Raw genomic sequence first — 21,653 nt, forward strand, 5'->3', positions numbered from 1 at the left:
CACACCTTGGCTATCTGTGGTACGCTTGGTAGCTGGATGAGACCTTCAAGTGGTATCCGCTCATGAAGAGTCTTTGTTTTTGACCTAAAAGACATCACAATAAATGTCTACCAAGCAAACAAATCTACAATTTAACTCTTTCCCCGCCGTTGATAAGTTAACTTGTCAATTGAGAGAAAATGCTTCCCTGCCAATGCCGAGTTTTTCCGTCAATCCGTATTTCCACTATTATCCAGCAGGTGGCGCAGGTGGATTTTACCCAAATTATAAAACCCGGAGTTATCCCCTTAGGGCACACAGTTCAAACCCTGTGTATGTTTTGATCATCGCTCTGAATCTGATCTCTTTCAAAAGTCCTTCACAAAAACAAAATTATCTCAGCTTTTTGCTCAAAATTTTGTATTTTTGAAGAAACCTACCCAAATTTGAGAGGTGATAAAAAGAGAGCACATAGGGTGAAACTGATTTTTTTGTTTGGAAGCAGAGGGTCTGTTCTTTCATTTGATATATTGTATGTTTATATATTTTAAAAATAACATTTTAAGGAAGGAATTAAACTTTTGTGAAAATCATAAAAAATGCTGGCGCTGGCTGGCAACTTAAAAAAAAAAAAAAACACTGGCGGGGAAAGAATTAATAAGTGCAAACTTATTACAAAACAAATCTATTAGCAGTTTAATATGTGCAATAGTGCAACTTTCAGCCTGATCTCATGAATTTCCGTGGGATAGTCACATAATTTTTTGCTAATTTTTCCGTGGCATTCTCACGAATCTCCGCATTTTTCTTTTCCGTGGCATTCTCATGGATTGGTTCCTCAACTGTTTTGTCCTATTTTCTTACCATTTTCACTTCGGTTTCGATTTACATAAAATGACATCCTTACCAAAACCCATCTCTAACCCCAATGCCAGGCGACAATTGTTTAAAGTTTAAAAAATATAAAAGAATAAATCAAAAAAAATAGTATAAACCAATACTTAAAGTGACATACTAACGCAAACACCAAATCTAACCCTAAACTGAAGCGACAATGGTTTGAAAATAGGAAAAAGCAGTTGAGTAACCAATCCGTGAGAATGCCACGGAAAAATTAGCAAAAAATTCTTAATCAAATCATATTTAAGACATTTCATTGGTATATGTGCCTTCACTGGGAGTCGAACCCACAAAGTTTGCGCTAATAATGCAATCCACTATCAGTTAAGCTACAGAAATACTACATGTTTTACATTAGATAGGAATGTGCGGTTTGATTGGTAAGCACCTGAGCATAATGCGCAGTGACTCCTGTCCATCTGTCTCCTCATACTTCAAAGACATGATCAGGTGTCCCATACTACTGGCTGTACAGTAATAGTTCATGTGCTCCTGAGAGAAAGAGAGAGATGGGTGAGGGTGTTTACAAATTCGTCATTTCACAGTTCCTCGCACACTTTCAGACAAACAGGTCAATTTTCCAATCGACTGATTTTGCATTTTTATCACTCAGGTGTGGCCAGGTAAAGGTGACGCTCTATGGGTCCTGTCAAGCAGTTGTGCACAATTTTTATGGTGCCATCGAACCTCAGAATAAGTGTTATGACACTGCAAAAAGTTTGTCCCAAGTGTCGAGTGTTCTGTCCCTCCATAAAACAAACACATATCAAAGAAATATACTTATAAAACTTGATTATTACTTTTTAATCATTTTACAATCCTTTATTAGATGTTTTGTTTATGTGGAATATGTTTTGTTTCTGTGACTCTTTGAAGACACTTGCAAGAGGCAACCCCTTGGGATTAACCCAAAGTGTATCTAATATTCAAACACTGTCATTTAGACATGATTCCTCACCATGCCCAGAAAGTGCTTTCGGTAAGCCCTTGAAGTGCTGTTACACTCCAGCCTGTAACGGAAGCCTCCACTACCACTAGGGCTCAGACCGTCATCATCCTCCTCACAGAAGCTGCTCTCTGAGGAGGTGGGTGTCCCAACCGGGGCTTCGGGATCCTCAATCCAGTAACCTCCAAACTGAGGTAAAATGACCTGCGGATAGGGGCCACCCTTTTCCAGGACCTAGGGTGAAAACAGAGAAATGGGCTTGATAAGTATAAGCATTATTTTATTGGTAGTCTAGAAAGAATTTGATTGGACAAAAACAGTTTGGTGCAACATGAGTCTGTAAACTCACATCCTCTATCCGGGGATAAGGAATGTAGTCATCCTGTTGGAAAGAAAAAGGAAGATCAATAGATAACAAAACAAAGTGAAACAGCACATATCACAAGATCACGATTCAACACAACACGATCAAGCTGCAACAATAACTGCTGACTAACAGCTATTAATTTAAGGTGTAATGTATATCCTACATAACAGCGGTTTCCAACCTTTTTCACTTCAAGGACCCGTAGTTGCCCGCAACAATATTTGAAGGTCGCCCACTACACTCTTAGAAAGGATGTGTTACACATCTTTGTGCGTTAAGCTTTAAAACACATTATGTGTCATTTTGTGTTGATTTTGTGTTAAAATAAAACAATAAAATAAAAGTTGCATTAAAAGTAACAAAAGTAGTGTTGTTTCAATAATAACACAGAGATGGGTAGATTCTGGGACAACGCATTTAGTGTGTTGTTTTTAACACATTCGTTCTAAGAGTGTACTCAAATTTTTTCAAATAAAATAAACTAGAGCTTGAAATGACTGTATATTCCCTACTAAAATGGCCAAAAAATTAAGAAACATCTTCATTTTGATTTGGTTAGCTTATTTTAATGCTTTTGTTGTCCAATTTTAATAATTGGGAATCTGACGAAATCTGTGGAAGTCCTCCCGTGGGCCCCGGCCCCCTGATTGGGAAACACTGCTATATATACCCGTTTGTAGGCTGATTCACACTACATTAGGACTTTGCCACAATCTCTGTAAAACCATTTTATCATAAGAAGTGCATTTTTTGTAAAATGATTAGAAATGACATTTAAGTTGTAAAAGCTGACATTGACACAGAGAAAATCTTTTTACACGAAACCATTACATATACACAACACTTATGCATGCACTTCTACACAGAACGCACTGTGAATACAAGTCAAACCTTGTATTTCTTAGTTTCCTCAGTTTTGGGAGTCTGCCACGATCCAGGTGAGCAGAAGAGAGTTAAAAGAGGAGGGGTCAATGTCACAAGCTAAAACATTAAAACCTGGTTTTCAAATGAACTCCCCAAAACAAAGCAGACCTGTTTACAGTCAACACCAAATCTAAATGAACCCTATGAACATGGTCACGTTCAACATGGTCTTACAGTGAAATATAAATAAGGCATGCTATTCCCTAAAAGCATTTAAGGAGTTCAGATGCAAAAGCTGCTAAACGCCATCTCGGTTAAAAATGAGACGGCACGTATTATATAAAATCCATTCAGAAATACTTCTTTGTTGTCAGAATCCATTAAGAGTCTGTTAAAAAATGCTCATTTATAAGAGAACATGTCAGACGCACTTGTTTTGCATCTGAGCTTTTCATGTGTCATGGTAATCCCTAAAACTTCTTTTATCATCAGTCTCTTTTTTAAAACTGCTCCCCAAGTCTCATGATCAAAACAATCCCTGATGAATAAAATCAAGGCACACGTTGCATTTGTTTCCACTGAATATTGCATTAAATGCAATTTCCAGTTGATTTTATAAAACCAATATCATAGTAAACATAATTATAACACAGCTCATGGAAAGCTTGATTCTGATTGGCCAGTCGTGACATTTGCAGGTTTTTTATTCCCAGAAAAGGAACAGTTTAATATTACACAAAAATGTATCAAATATGTATTATATGAACATATATGACATTATATTTACAATTACAAATGATTAAACCAAGTGTTTGTGACTTTAAAACTAAAAGTAAACGGCTTTTCATCCTGGAAAGTCTGCATCCGTAAAAATAAGCAAATAAAATATTTCAAATTATTATTTCAGCTGACTAATAATCGGGATAATGTACAGGCAGCCGGTTGTAATCGTGAAATAAGCCCCTTTAGTGTGATACAAGACCCTCCACTTTACCCCGGTTCTGATCACACTGTCGAGGCTTATTTTTGCAATAAGGGTGCGTGCACACCAAAGCTTTTACGACAGTGCCGGCGTATGTTTTTAATTGTTTTCAATGGAAGTGCGGCACTGATACTTCAACTGTGAGCCGGTTGGTTGTTGTGATACTTGTCCCGCCCCTCCTCCACTGTGATTGGACGACCGTGAGTTGAATCTCTTTTAACTCTCGGCACTCAGCGCGGAAAAAAACGCTAGCCACTGGCTTATTTGAAAAACGGCCGGCCGCAAGTGTAAAAGCTTTGGTGTGCACATCCCCTTAATGTTTAACACAGTTAATGTTAAAAAAAAAGAATAGTTTCTTCGTTTTCAAAATGACATCTCAAAGACAGACAAGACATAACAATAGCCAAAAATTTATAAATTCCGTTCAGAACTCCTTTTAAAATCGTACTAAAATCCTTATCCTTGATTAAGAACATCTACTGGAGAGAAACAGTAGGCATTCAATCAATGGGATTGATCTTTTACTTACATGTAAGGATGGGATTAGATGGGACAGGTACTTAATAACACCTGACCGAGACCCTGCTACTACCTCAACAGTGTATTAATCAACTGTTTTTAGCTACCTGCTGTGCATTATCTACACACACACATACACACACACGTACAGAGTACATACACACTAAAAAACAACAAAATCATGCTGATGTTATAGAACAGGTCGGTGTGTCCTTTCTCCAGCCCTGCTCTCCCAGGAGGGGTTCCCACTAAATCCTGCCAGACTGACCACAGAGAAAAGTACTGGACCAATCAATGCCTTTCAAAATGAGCTCAGATGTGTGATTATTCATTTAAAGTAAGTGCAAACCTGCTGGATTGGGAACACTTAGCCAGCACTCAAGGACAAACACAAACAACACGCTGGGATCATTACATTACCCTATTACACTTCAGTACACGAAAGTACAAAATTACTGGAGGAGCACTGTGTTCACGTTTTAATTGAAGCTGTTTGCACTTATAAGTCAACTAGGTCAGGTGATAGTTGAAGTCTTACCTGCATCCTTTCCAACATGTCGAAGAACTCCGCAGACTAAAAAAAAGATTAAAAAAAATGAGATAAGTAACTATTTAATTAACTTTTTTAAATAATACTCAGGAAAATTAAAGGAAATTGTTAACTGTCCTTTATAATCAACTTTAATTCATCAATTTAAGGTATAAAAAAACTTCTAACATTTATATTACATTTACACATTTATCCAAAATGACTTCCACTGCTTTCAATCTACATATTTTTCTATTTGTATTTATTTAGTTTTTTAATTTATACACTGTATTCAATCTACATATACATTTACATCATATACAATCTGTGCATTTTTTTTTCAGTATTTGTGTTCCCTTGTGACTTAGCCTTCACCATTGTGTTACTATTGAAGTACTGTACCAGTTGAGCTACAGGAATATTAAAGTCCCCATGAAATCAAAACTGACATTTTTATTATTTCATTAAATATTGCAGTGTTCATTATAAAAAATGTATCTGTCAGGGTTATTTTTTTTTTTAATGTGCCCTCATAAACTTGAATCAAATCTAAAAAATGTACTTCCGCCCTCTTGTGACGATCATTCTCTGATGACATCAGCTAGACCACTTGGACGGGAGCATCTATTAACCCCGCCCCCTCCAACTGCGACCCGAATTCCAATTCTAAATGAAACGCCTACTTTTCTATATCCAATCAATTAACAGTGGAAAACACAAGCCACGCCCACTATTTTCCCTCATGTGAAATTCCGTTTCACTCGGAAATACGTCACTTCAAAGGAACAATTACTGTCTGTCTAGATAACTGCAATTTTATAAAGCGTAAATCAATAGATTTTGATTAAAGTTTCTCAACCAATTGGTGATGTATAAACTAATGTTGTAAACACCTGTGAGGAACGTGGATGTATTAAATAAGACAGCAGATGAATTTGTGACAACAAAGAGGGAAGGAAAAGCTTTTTTTAGCCTTACACACCCTTATTATTACACAAACCACCCAAACTCAACTTTAATGATCATATCTAAAACTAAGTCAACATCTACAAAAAAATTCTGAAATTCTCTGCAAATACGGAGTGCTACATTTTAATAAAAAAAGAAAGATGCATGCTCAGAAATAAAGATTCAGCATACTAAATTAATGCTGATAACTCTTTTACAATGCAGATTTAACACAACACAATAACTTCCTCATATACAAACAATAACTTCATCAAACTTACTACCCCTAAACATTTGCATTTAATTTATGATTTAAGCAACCATAAGTGCTTATATAGTAGCAATGCAATATATTTCACTACACTACTATTACTCCAGACCTACAGTAAACTGCTAATAAACTGTACAACACTTTTACTAAACTCAGAGTTTTGCATTTTTGCATTATGTCTTTTACCTCCAGAAAGGACACCTACTAGTTTCTCAGAGGTATAGCAGATTATAACATCATCTAACTGTGTTCAGACTTGTTTAGAGGATTTACAATGAATGATGAACATGTTTAAGAGATGCAAGAAGGAGAGAGTAAATGCAAATCAGTTAATGTTTAACCCATCGTGAATCCAAGGGCAACTCAGCTTCACAATGTCAACACAGTGCAGCCTAAAAGAGACACATTTACCAAATTAACCTTGAGATATCAAGACCCCCAATACGACATCAACAGGACACGCGACCACGTGAGGGAAAACGCATAACATTGCGAAGGAACATACAGGCGAAAAAAATAAAAAAAGATGTGTACTTTTTTTGATCACATACATTGAAGGATGAAGAGCCCAGAGCTTGAAGCTGTTTGCATGAACATATTAAATGAAATATGAAAACAACACAAATCACTGAACATTTTTTAAATTATGTCACTGTATTGTCATCCAGAACACCGAGCTTATCTACCACGACAACCCGCTAACTGTTGTCTCAACTAGCACCACTCAAGCCCTATCTTGTATCTCTCAAGCTTCTCCCACATTACAGTGAACAACGCAAACGTCCAACTATTCTCTTTAGCACATAAAAGAACCATTGAAATAGGAAAGACACCAGTAAACCTGGTTTACAATGCATTAAAGCACTAAAAATAGACAAGGTAAACATTGTCTAACCGAATATGCCGAGATGTTTTTTCGTGACAATGCCGTTATAGGTATAAATGGGAGCACAAAGAGAGCCAGTGGGATAGTAAAATGTGTTTCTGGAAAGCTGCCCAGGGCTGGCTGATAAACAAACATTACATAAAGCATAGCTTTTCAGCTCAAGCGAATAGACACCAGCCAGGAATAAATGAATCGCCATAGCTCACCAGGTCCCTGCTGTGTTGTTTCTCACATTAGCCAACAGGTCTCACAAACCTTACAGTACACAGAGTCCTCGCTTTAACATGCTGAAGTGTGCAGACAAAAACATACCTCTCTCTCTCTCTCTCTCGTCTGATTAGTAGTGTTCCTCTATGCAAACACTTTTAGAGACATTAAACAGGAAAATGTCAAGTCCGCTTGGCTCCACACCCCAGAACTGGTCCTACTAGTTTGTCTGCAAGTCATACATTTCTCTCTTTCACTTTATACATTTCCCTTTTTTCATCCCTCCTTAATCTGTCTTTTGTATCATTTGTGTTCTGCTTCTATTTGACCAGCAGCTGTTTAAGTCACAGTGTACGAGAGCTTATCATGGGCACACACTCTCTCTACTGGCTCTCCTCGGTTATTCTGTAGGCTGGGAGTTTACACTGGGAGTGGCTATTAACTGTGTTAACAGGACATAATGTATATCTTAAAAAAAAGACGCTGGCATACATGCACGTAGATGAACATGTCCTTAGTGACCGTATTGTGTTGACAACAAACACAGGTGTTAATGAAGCCTTTGCATATGATGTGCATGTGAGTAATTGTTTTGTGTGTGTGTGTGTGTGTGTGTGTGTGTGTGTGTGTGTGTGTGTGTGTGTGTGTGTGTGTGTGTGTGTGTGTGTGTGTGTGTGTGTGTGTGTCAAGCCTGGGATACAGTGCATGATTTTTGCCATCCAATAAGATCATTACCTTATCACACTGTGTGACATAGAGGGTTTACGACAAGCATGTAGACTGTACGATGATGACACCTATTGAATAGTAGGCTGTGACAGCTTTGACTCACGTTAGCGCAACGTCATCAGCATGTGCTACTGGTAAACAAATACCTGTCCCTTACGCAACAAAAATATACTGCAGTATATTGGAAAATATCATGTAATATATAAGGCAATATATTCCCATATATGGGATTTAATATTTATATTTCCCAATATATTGTAATATATGCATAGAAAATATCATATAATATATTAGGCAGTATATTCCCATATATAGGATTTAATATTGATATTTTCCAATATATTGCAGTATATGAATAGACCATACACATATTGATACAAAATATATTGTAACCAAGACCAAAAAGGAACTATGTTTTTACATGTAATAGTTTGTCTGTACATGATTTAATATACTGCAATATATTACATTAATTTAGAATATAGGTATCAACATATTACTCCATATATTGCTAATATATACTGCACTATATTACATACATTTAGAATATATGTATCAACATATTACTCCATTTATTGCCAATATATACTGCAATTTATTACATACATTTAGAATATATGTATCAACATATTACTCCATATATTGCCAATATACACTGCAATATATTACATACATTTTGAATATATGTATCAACATATTACTCCATATATTGCCAATATACACTGCAATTTATTACATACATTTAGAATATATGTATCAACATATTACTCCATATATTGCCAATATACACTGCAATATATTACATACATTTAGAATATATGTATCAACATATTACTCCATATATTGCCAATATATACTGCAATATATTACATACATTTAGAGTATATGTATCAACATATTACTCCATATATTGCCAATATACACTGCAATATATTACATACATTTAGAATATATGTATCAACATATTACTCCATATATTGCCAATATACACTGCAATATATTACATACATTTAGAATATATGTATCAACATATTACTCCATATATTGCCAATATACACTGCAATATATTACATACATTTAGAATATATGTATCAACATATTACTCCATATATTGCCAATATACACTGCAATATATTACATACATTTAGAATATATGTATCAACATATTACTCCATATATTGCCAATATATACTGCAATTTATTACATACATTTAGAATATATGTATCAACATATTACTCCATATATTGCCAATATACACTGCAATATATCACATACATATAGAATATATGTATCAACATATTACTCCATATATTGCCAATATACACTGCAATATATTACATACATTTAGAATATATGTATCAACATATTACTCCATATATTGCCAATATACACTGCAATTTATTACATACATTTAGAATATATGTATCAACATATTACTCCATATATTGCCAATATACACTGCAATATATTACATACATTTAGAATATATGTATCAACATATTATTCCATATATTGCCAATATACACTGCAATATATTACATACATTTAGAATATATGTATCAACATATTACTCCATATATTGCCAATATACACTGCAATATATTACATACATTTAGAATATATGTATCAACATATTACTCCATATATTGCCAATATACACTGCAATATATTACATACATTTAGAATATATGTATCAACATATTACTCCATATATTGCCAATATACACTGCAATTTATTACATACATTTAGAATATATGTATCAACATATTACTCCATATATTGCCAATATACACTGCAATATATCACATACATTTAGAATATATGTATCAACATATTACTCCATATATTGCCAATATACACTGCAATATATTACATACATTTAGAATATATGTATCAACATATTACTCCATATATTGCCAATATACACTGCAATATATTACATACATTTAGAATATATGTATCAACATATTACTCCATATATTGCCAATATATACTGCAATTTATTACATACATTTAGAATATATGTATCAACATATTACTCCATATATTGCCAATATATACTGCAATATATTACATACATTTAGAATATATGTATCAACATATTACTCCATATATTGCCAATATATACTGCAATTTATTACATACATTTAGAATATATGTATCAACATATTACTCCATATATTGCCAATATACACTGCAATATATCACATACATATAGAATATATGTATCAACATATTACTCCATATATTGCCAATATATACTGCAATATATTACATACATTTAGAATATATGTATCAACATATTACTCCATATATTGGGAATATACTATGGGATATATTTAATAGCATAATGAGATGTATTTACTCAATATTAGAAAACGGCAATAATTTCAGAATTGTTCAATATATTGCAATATATCGCTTACGTATATATAATAATATATTCTTATATAATATATCATGATATATTACCATGTAAATTTCGCAATATATGGCGACAGATATATATATATATATATTGTCATGTAATACATTGAGTAATATATTTATGTTGCGTAATGCCTGGCTCACACTACAGGATTTTTAAAATCCTGGCAGATTATGAAATCTGGTTGCAGCACACACATAAGGAGAATCTTGTCAGATATTCTTTGCTCAAATCTTAAACATGCTCACACTACAGGAATTTAAAATCCTAGTGCATCACACACTACAGGATATTATTAGGATTATCTTGCCAGAGCAAGCACTTCACGTCACCTCAGGAGAAGAGTATATAAAGGAATCAAGATTATGATACATTTATTATGATTTCTTTTTTAATATTTACAAAGTAGCAGCTTTCTTTTTGAAACCTAGGCGATTTCTCCTCCTCAGCTCTTGTTTATGAGGCAACGATCATGATATGTTTTAAGGATGTGTTATGCAGGCAGTGTTTGAATGCATACTGTAGATGTGTGCACAATCTAGCACCAACTCAAGTCTAATCCTTATGCAAGATTTTTTACATTTAAATACATCTATTTAAAAACATATTTTAAATATAATTGGCTAGCCTATATATCACTTTTTTTGCATATTTAGGAGTTACTATTAAGTGATGTAGGCTATTTCTATCAATGCTCTGTTTTCCTGTTTCTTCCTAACAGGAATATTATTGTAGGTTTATAAGCATTGCTGCTAAATGACTGATGCTTGGTTAAACTTTATTTTGCACTGTTGTTTGCATTATTTAATTCCACTGTATATATACTACTCTGCAGTGATATTGTTTTGTAGCTATATACTATGTAAATAAAATTTTTGTTGTTTATTCTTCTGAGGCTACTGGTCTTTGAGAGCTTCTAAACAAATTTCAATATAGTTTTATTATGACAGTAAAGTTTCTATTTTATTCTAATCTATTCTATCTTGCAGTGTAGTGTCTAGTGTTAAATTCAGTATTTACATTACCAATGGTTCTGGACAAATATGTTATTTGATGTGAAACGTTGTAAGTCTGGATATGAGGCGCATCAGATCCACAAGTGTGCAGTGTTTCAGCAATCAGTTTCTGTGCGTTTGTGGAGCACGTCACAAAAAATAACTGAAAATCGTCATATCAATTTAAATTCGTTTTGTTAATATGCTAATTATTTAAGTGCAACATATTTCGTGTATGCCTATTTATTTTATTAAATTTCCTCTACAGAATAGCTGTAGGTGCGTGATGTGACTGACCATCATCATGTTCTGTTGTTTTTAAGATATTTTAGAGAATGTTTATAAAAGAGTGAACAACGTGAATCAAGGAATTCATTTCGATATTTTAAATCGCCTGTCTGCCGCTGCTCAACGAGCTGCAGTTGTGGCGGAATGAAAGTAGAATGAAACATTAACTTCCACAAACTATTTCTCCGGCTACGCTGTCTACCCGTACTGCAGCTTGTTTCGCGGTCCCGAAAGCTGTCAATCATCTCCGTCTCTCATTGATTATTGTGAAAGTACTGACGTAATTATGCGGATTTAAAATCCTAAATATCAAACATGTTTGATAAGATCGGGGCGGCCCCGATTTGCTTGAGAGCATATCGGAAGGTGTAAGTTTAGACTTTTAAACGTCTCACATTACAGGATAATCTGGGCCGAACTTCGGAGCCGATCAAGGTCCATTGCCCGATTTCCCTCGGATTCTCGGGAGGGGAGAATCGGGGTAAATTCGGCCCGATTATCCTGTGGTGTGAGCCAGGCATAAGGGGTAGGCAGGTCGTAGCATTGATCGTGCTGAATTTCTGACACTGTCAGAAAACTATATTTGGGTTTCTTTCGTCGCAAGACTGGGAAAACGGACGTCTTTGAACCTTCTTCATTGTACAATATAGGACCACTGATAAAGAGCCAAATTCACCAAAATAATCATGGACTTTGCTGCCTTAACATGGCTGCAGGAGAAGCAATGATATTACGCAGTGCCCGAAAATAGTCCCCTGCTATTGAAAGTTATTAAGGGGACTATTTTCAGCTGCTGCATAATATCAGATTCAATTAATTGTGCTAAGCTATGCTTAAAGTGGTAGCGCCAGACCCGGAGATCAGCAGAATGGATTCCAAAACGGTAAAAATCAAATGTTTAACTCTAGGGGAGCTGGAAAATGAGCATATTTTCAAAAAAAGTGGAGTGTCCATTTAAAGGCATTGCTTTGTATATGTAGCTCAGTGGTAAAGCATTGCGTTTGCAGCACAAAAAGTCATGGGTTCAAACTCAGGAAACACACAAAGTTATTACAAATACATTCCAATATACGTTTTATACATTGTAATGCACTGTAAGTCGCTTTGGATAAAACTATCTGCCAAATGCATAAATGTAAATGATTGCTATAGGGTGTTTTGGGTAGTTGCTTACTGGAGTCAAAAGATTTCACACCCCAATATTCTAAAAAAATTGAGAAATTTGCACTGCTAAAAATATATATTTTTTAGATTACGGGGCAAAGTTTCCCCACAACGTATGTTTTACACGTACGGATTTGGCAGATGTTTTAGTTTAATCCGAAGTGACTTACAAGGTATACATTTTTATCAACACATGTTTCCTGTTTTTAAGCCCATGACCTTGAATGCAATGCTGTACCACTGAGCAACACAGGAACATGTTTGACCTTCACAAGGACATTTAAAAATATCAATTTCAAATCAACCACCTTTGTGTAAAATGTTTAGTAAAATTAATATTTACTTAGTTTAATGTTTGTAAAATTAGTATAATTCATTACAATAAATTACATATTCAATACTGCCTTTAAAAAAATAATAAACAGGATCATTTTTGATAATATGTACAACTATACTATATGGTACATACAAAAGAGCAACTCGTTGCTGGGGCATTTTGAAAAATCAGTCTGTGTAAGAAACAACCTTCACCCATGAAGCAATGACTAAAATAATTGAAAGTATACGTTTTATCATCCTAATATCAAGATTAACAGCTTCACCTCTCTATAAACACTAACCCTCTCTCTCCATGATGTTCCACAAGTGCCTCTCATTTCAAGGTGATCCCGGCTGTGCTCGTAGTGCACCATGCAATACATCTGTGAACTCAGTGCAGTGCTTTTAAACCTTCTCGAAGGTTCTTGTAAATATAAAGGAGACACGGTGCGAACTCAATGGGACCTTAATGCACTGAGAAAATAGATTTCGCAGTCTAAGTGAATAACAATTATATTCAGTAGTAACTTCAGTGCCTTTATAGAGCAATTCAGTGTTACCATACATTTGATTTTTTTTATTACTTTAATGTACGCATACATTTCTGCATCAGTCAGACAGATTACGTAAGAGTATGTTGACATTTCTTGAAGAAGGGTCTGAGATACAATGTTACATAGGACACCCTGGTGACATCACAGGCAGTGCAAACATGTATGAGACAAATGAACCAGATTGTTCCTAAAAGCAGATAACACAGTGTTTGCGAGTGAATGCATGGCCACAAAACTCACCTTCATGGTGGGTGGTGCCGTGCGGGGAGGTGATGGTGGACATTCTCCCAAAGGCACATTGGAGATGGTCAGCAACTCTTGTTTCCTGTAAAACAAACAGAAGCGCGATTAGCTAGATAGATGATTAGCACACTATGTACACTAGCAGAATACAAAGATGTGGTGTAGTTTTGCACTAAAACAAAAGAGCGGACCTGTAATGCAGATGAATACAAACATGTTTGCTTTTCTATCATTGAAACAGCATGACTGACTTTCGTTATTTGTTTTATTTTAAGCTACCATAAATGACATTGTCCATCCTCCAGTCTTATACAAGTCAAGGTAACATTCAAATTCATTTATTAATTCAAGTCAAAAATATGATTTACCTGATTAAATTGAGTTACACCAACTTAAGTGTATAGATTGGATTGAAGCCTCAGATTTTCCAAAGCATGTTACCATTTACAGTGCAGCCCTGCCCTTAAACCTAACCTACACCACACAAGCCTCTCCTCATGTTTACATTTTTCATTAAGACTATGATTTATTGTTTATTAAGCTTTTTTGCTCGTGAGAACATTTCACCGACCTTCAAGCACACACAATGTCGTACTCTTGGCAGAGTCAAGGTTCTACCTCCGGAGAATAAGGTGAAAGACTAAAAGATTAAAAAAAAACAATAACAATCCACCATGTTTACTCCAGGACCCCGGTGTCTGCACAGAGACATAACACGAATAAATTCTGCCCACCAGACCTGCAGACAAACCTCTGTAGGTCAAAAGAGAGAAAGAGGAGGGGGGAGGATGAGCCACGCAGAAAGACTTAAGGCTCCGAGCAGGAACATGATCACATTTTAAAAGCAGTTCTTTCAGCAAAAGACAAATGAGATCTGGGTCTCCTTGAAATAAGAGGAAAGCAAAGTGTGATCCACTGGAACTGCTCCTCACTTTCAATCCTGTATACACTCACACGTCGGCCCATTAAAATCTTTACTTACGACACCAAAAACATTAGAAAACACATGAAGAGCCACAAAACCCCTCAGTTATGCAAATAGAAGACTTTGAAGCAAAATAAAGTTGGGTTGCAAAGTTGAGAACTCATGATGTGATATTTAAGACTGAAATGATATTATAAAAAGACATTTAAGATTCTTCACTACTTCTAGATCACAAATAAAATATATTTTGTTGCTTGCATTGAAGCTCAATTTTATATCATGCTGTAATAATCACACAACTTATTCATGTACAAAATCAATGTAGCAAATACTTGAATACTACAACAATCTATCACTTTTACAATTGATCTGTGATCAAAATTTGCTTTAACAATGTAAAAAAGCAGGCTCATTTGTGTAGCTCATTTGTAAAGCATTGCATTTGCAGCACAAAAGACCATGGGATCAAACCCAAAAACCACACATGTTGATACAAATGTGTACACATGTGTTCTCAGCCAGAAATCCAAACAGTTATGCAGGAGTGCCTGTCAGTCTTTCCATTCTCAAAGGGAAAAACTCACTAAACTGTCTTCTCCATGACCGCAGCTGTTTGAGGTAATATGGTCCAGGACACCAAGACTCTAAACGAAAACCACCAGCGATGTCCCAAATTCATCTCTATATGGCACAGTTTGTGTTAAGAGAGCAAAGTCACACCATCAGCTGATATTATGGGTCAGGGTTCAAAGGGAAAAGCACAGCATTGAAAAGCAGGTTGTGTCCCCAAAATGTTTTTGTTCTGAATTGTTTATGGCAGCAGGAATAAACTGTGCCAAATCCAATTAAGTTCAACTAAGCATATAATTACACATGGCAGGGATAGCAATATAAACAGTTTTTTGAGATATCCCATATTTTGGCTGTTGGTATTAAAATGTTGTGTTCATTCAGATGTTACTGTATTTTCAAATTCTAGATATTTGTTAACTTACTGTAAAAGTAAGTAAGGTCTGCATGTATTGCATGACAAGTCCTCCTCCTCAAAAACCATGAACAATATACAAAGTATATTTATGATTCCCACATTGTGTTTTGTTTGGTAATAACTAGCTGTGTATATTCAAGCGTATACAATCTCACTTTCCAGGAGAGGACAGGACACCACACATGGCATTAAAATGAAAGAGGCAGAGATGGATGTATAAAGGACTGATAAAAATGCATGTTAGAATATTAAAGGTTAAATAATATAAAAAATACAATAGCAAAAGGTACGTCTGCTGAAATGTTAAGTTGACCTCTCCAACCTCTCCAGGTCTTACGGTGCTGCTCTTATAACAGACAATAATGCTCTCTGACAGGATTCTCTCAATAGGGCAAAAGCTCTTTGTTTTTGATGGTCTGTATACTTGCATGCAAGTTCAGCACCACAGTTAGATGTCATGATAGAGAGGACAGAAAACTGGAAATTGGCATCTGCTTATATTACTACACCAACAGCTACTCTCAGCTGTATGAGAACATCTCTTGGCATCTAATGCTCGCATTGTTACTATAGCAACTGTTGTAGATACATCTAATATCTACATTATCTTAACACACCAATCAGAGCCAAGAGTGCTCCATTCAGGATTTTTAAAGGGCCCCTAACCTAGGTTTTTAAAGCAATATTAAATTTGTATCTGGTATCCCCAGAATGTGTCTGTAAGGTTTCAGCTCAAAATACACCACAGATCTTTCATTATATGGTGTTGAACATGGCCATTTGTGGCTGCAATGAAAAACGCGCTGTTTTTGTGTGTGTCTCTTTAAATGCAAAGAAAGCTTCTGTTCCCCTTTCCGTATGCAAAATAGGGGGTACAGTGCTTACACATGTGCTTTGGACTGCGTCAAAACATATGTCTCTGGCAGAAGGTTGAACTACGCGTTCATCCTTTCGCGCAACTTTCACGCTTTCAAAATGAAACTACGGAGAACACCCGCAGTAGTTTTATCAATGAAAGGCTAAAAATAGCGCTCACCGTATGTTCACGCCAGAAGTCAAAAAAAGACGTACACTGTAAAAAAAATCCGTAGAAATTGCAGCTGGGTTGCCGGTAATTTACCGTAGATTTAAATTTATGTTTTTTACTGGCAACATATTGTTCAAAGTTGAATGAACATTTAACATTTACAAGTCTTTGTCTTTACAGAGTAAAACTAAAAAAACAGCATCAAGCAAAACGTTCTGGGAAACAAAATCTGAAGCAAAAAACTGAAAAAGGTTGATGATGATTTCTGGTTCCCAGAATGCTTTGCATGAGGCTGTTATTGTATAGTTTTATTCTGTAAAGATAAAGACTTGTTAATATTTCAAATGTATTTAACTTTGAACAAACTCTTGCCAGTAAATAACATAAATTTAAATCTACAGTAAATTACCGGCAACCCAGCTGCAATAACATTGTAATATCTACGGATTTTTTTTTACAGTGTAAAACTTGTGTTTAATACCTCAGATTAGATAACTGGGCGGAGAGAAGGCGGTCGCGTGTGGCTGTTCGAACACATTCAACCACATCTGCGTTCTGCAACTCCAAAGCGATCCGATCAAAAGTGGTTTCAACCACATTTGCGTTCTCCAACTCCAAACCGATCCAATCGAAAGTGGTTTCGACTACCTCTGGATGTGGTTGAAAGTGGTCAAAAGTGAACGCGTTCAAAACGTTTTGAACACTGTTTACACCTGGTATTAACGTCATCCACTTGTGATCCGCAAGTGGACGACGTTAATGGCAGGTGTAAACGAGCATCTGATCGGCTCTTTTGATCAGCTTTTATAGAGACGGCAATCAAACTTCTTTAAACGTTCCTTGGCTGATAATGATTGCCGCAAAATCAATCAGAGCACCCTTAATCAGAGCTCTGAAGTTTTGATTGATGGTTTATATAAAAAAGTACAGAAACTTTCTCCTGAAACTCCATATAATAATGTTGATTTTAATATTTCTGTTACACTGAACTTAAACACTATTAAGATTCACAGTAAATCACAGTTATGGCTTCATTAAAACATTATCAGTTCATGAGGGAAGCTGGATTCTGAGATATCTGTTGTTGTCCTGCACACGTTGTCTCCAGTTCAGTTTTAACACAAGGCTGTATATCTGCCACTTTAATTAGGCCTGATTCAATACTAATCACATTTGCTCAGTGATTATCATTATCTAATGTTCCGGCAACATGCTGTGATTATACTCTAGAGAGGACAGGAGTACAATATGCACTGAGTATCTGTGATATACAGTACAAACAAAACCAGTCAATGGCCAATCAAAACCAGCCCAAAAATAGCCAAACCATTAAAAAAATGGAAGTAGTGTCCGTGACATCACCCATAGGTTTATAAAGAGCTTTATGAAGCCAATAGTTGGCGGAGCCCGCCGTCGCCATCTTGGCCGCTGGTCACCGCACATCACTCGCGGATAATGCTCGGTACACCAAAATATTTTTTACATCTTATAAGATTTTCAAAATGTGATAGACCACAAACATGAGCATTTAAAATCCCAGATTTAACCGTTTTGCTCCTATAGTGTGTGTGGTGTGCCATGATGTGTCAAAGGTTTGGATGAAGTCATGGAGACAGCGGGAACATGGTCTGTACAAGTTTACTTTGCATCAACTTCCCTTTGTACTGCGCCATGACTGCTTCCGTCTTCCATCATCTTGCTTTCTGATTGGATATTGTTTTGTTTCAAGTGATAATCTCAACACCAAGCGCGCGTTTGTCCTCTGAGTTCCCCCCATACATCAGGATTTCTGATCGTTAATATTAAACATGTTTAATATTTACAATTCGTTATCAGGGTGGCTCCGACATTCTTCCGATCAGGTTTGACACTCTTAACACACCTCATACCAAGGGAAAATCTGAACCATCAAGATAACCTGGAAACAGCTAGGATTGTCGGAAGGGGGGAAATCGGCTCAAAATCATACTGATTATCTTGTGTACCCAGCATAACCGAAAATGGGTAAAAAGGCGGATGAAGCTGAGGTGGCTGGTTACTGAAACTACGGCCGCCTAGCTCGATGGTATAGTGACAGCAATGGCAGTTCACCCATCACTCAAGTGGCCACGCCCTTAATTATGCAAAATTTATTTAAATTCACCCTCCTCACATTTGTCATGAAGAGCAAATTATATTTGAAAAAAAATATTTGCTATATATACCAAAAACAATTTTTGTACCAGGCTGTAAACATATTATTTTCTGCTGTAAAGTTGGGGGTCTATGGGAATCGACTCCCTTATGGAGCCAGTCTCTAGTGGCCAGTTGATGAATTGCAGTTTAAATCAATTCCGTATAGGTTTCAAATGGCAAAATATATACAGTATATAAGAAGGACAACAGATGAAGAAAAATGCCTTGGCAACAGTTTTAGAGAGTATCCTAATTCTTTACCGCAAATTGGCGACACACTGCATAAAAGATTTGTTGGTTCAACTTAAAAAAGGATGGGTTTGTGCTGCCTTAAAAAATTATGTGTTTATAAACTTAAAAATATTAGTTTACTTAACAACTTTTAGCTGAATCAACTTAGAATATTAAGCCAACAAATCTTTATTTACAGTGCATTGAACATGCATTTAAAGAGTTACATTCATATTACAAACAGGAAAATTTAGAAAATATGCTAATAAAAACGTAGTAATAAACTTGTGGGACATAAATGACAAACAATTAAATGAGATGAGAAGACACTGCTAACAATTAAATCCTAATTAAAAATGTTTATTTTTGGTCGTGATTAATATGTTATGAAAGTCTGTAATAAACTTGTTCATTTCCCCAGTTGCAAATGGCAATCACAGCAATAATGAATGTAATATTCAGCTGATTAGAAAAAGACAATGTCAACCATGAGTAATTTAACCGTTACCCTCCAAGAACAGCACATATTTGTTCTGCTTGCAGGAACTATATTAATAAAATTCTGTCAGATTTATTCTTTTACAGCTACATTACATTACTGTATGTCTGAGTCTGTGGCCTCTACAGTACATATAACACAGCCAAAGAGTGTCAAAGCTGTATTTTTTAAATACACAGACATCTTCACACGCTGCTGTAATCTTTTCATCGTTTTACTCCATGACAAGGATAATGGGAAGTAAAACATCCCTTTTAAGGACATTATCTACCAACAGAGAACAAAATGTTGAGCGGTAGCGGCAAGCAATTGAACCCTGTTTTTCCGTCAGATAACAGTGTGGTCAGAGTGATGCTTCATGTTGCACACTGATATGTGGAGGCTATTTTAAGAAATTCAGAAATGTGGACACTGTCCAATGACTCTAGCGTGACACAGACATACAGTATACAGTGTACAGTATTCACCCATTCGGTTGTATACATGCAAATTAACATATGGAAATGAAAATGTCTTGTACAATAATAAAGGTAATTCTGCTAAACTCCATACGTAATAGGAATCAGGAAATAAATGTTGCTAAAACCGAAAACTTTAACACCTAAAAAGGAACAATCGATAATGAGAGCTGTTAAAGCCCTCAGAGCTTTTAGTCCCCGCTGTGCTTACAAGAATTAGTATGGCGAGCGAAACCATTCAATAAAGACTGATTAAAGTAATCTCCACATTTGTCGTACAAAAGTTTTCTTCTTTGCTTTTCTTTTTATTTAGCTTTTAAACTAAATATTAAACTCAGGACTATACTGGGAACTATATTCTCAGAAGGTGAAGCACTGCTACTTGGGCAAGACTTGCGTGAACAGTGCTTCGCCTTCTGACAATATAGTCCCAATATGTATACGGTTAAAAGATGACTGTGTCTCATATGACCTTATTATTTGTACACGTTGTGACTATACAAATAACAACAAATAAATCGGAAAATGTTGGTGTTATTTTGTCACTTATTGGGAGCGGTATGCTAGCTGGAGCCATTTACTTCCAGTCTTTGTGCTAAGCTAAGCTAGTGGTGGGTGCGTCAGGCAGAGTTACGGGACGCACAGAAATGAAAAGTGTATGTATGGACTTATTTAACTCTGGGGGATACGGTGAATAAGCTAAAGTCCCAAAAAGTCTGCGTTTTCCTTTAATATCTGACTTTGCAGTGACTTTATTTTCATCCCAAATATCTGCGCTATGTTTGGACGGCATTTGACGTCTTTTAAATGCATAATTGTGTGCTATAAACAAGCTCAAATGTTGCAAAAGGTTCTGTGAGACATTTTAACTAAAGAATGAAGCATCAAATAATGGTGCAACAGATGCTAATTTGTAAATCTCTAGAAACTTTAAGAGGAACCCGGTTGGCTACTAACTCTCACATGTACTGCATTTAATTCTACCGAGCTAATGCTTACCATCAGTAGACAATCAATAACTCAATTGATCAAACCATTCAGTCACTATTACACATTAGCAAGACTAGCCTGCTACTATGGCAACTGCTCAGCAGCTGACATCCTATAGCAGCAATGCTAGCTAATAATTCCCAGCAGGACAAGACTGGCAATGAAGCAGTTAGGACAGAATGAATTTTATATATCCCTCAATGTGTTTTTCTACTGTTGTAAGTCTGCAAAAAGTAAGATC

The 21,653-nt window shown here is 35.7% G+C and overlaps 1 protein-coding gene across 9 annotated transcripts in view; it reads right to left on the reverse strand.

Annotated features, from left to right (window-relative positions):
• The window catches only part of rap1gap2a (RAP1 GTPase activating protein 2a), a 75,612-nt gene that overhangs the window by 9,519 nt on the left and 44,440 nt on the right, over positions 1-21,653 (reverse strand). For 3 of the 9 annotated variants that reach the window (XM_065280936.1, XM_065280933.2, XM_065280940.2), the window contains exons 2-8: positions 14,117-14,201; positions 5,096-5,131; positions 3,084-3,116; positions 2,175-2,207; positions 1,838-2,059; positions 1,268-1,371; positions 6-84 (exon numbers count right to left, since the gene is read on the reverse strand). In XM_065280936.1, the coding sequence (XP_065137008.1) occupies positions 6-84; positions 1,268-1,371; positions 1,838-2,059; positions 2,175-2,207; positions 3,084-3,116; positions 5,096-5,131; positions 14,117-14,201 (592 nt within the window). Of the gene's footprint in view, positions 1-5; positions 85-1,267; positions 1,372-1,837; positions 2,060-2,174; positions 2,208-3,083; positions 3,117-5,095; positions 5,132-7,397; positions 7,741-14,116; positions 14,202-21,653 lie in introns of those variants that run through there. The other 6 variants (XM_065280934.2, XM_065280942.2, XM_065280935.2 and 3 more) reach the window with 5 other exon arrangements.

This window comes from Paramisgurnus dabryanus, chromosome 8, assembly GCF_030506205.2.
Source record: "Paramisgurnus dabryanus chromosome 8, PD_genome_1.1, whole genome shotgun sequence".
Taxonomy (NCBI): domain Eukaryota; kingdom Metazoa; phylum Chordata; class Actinopteri; order Cypriniformes; family Cobitidae; genus Paramisgurnus; species Paramisgurnus dabryanus.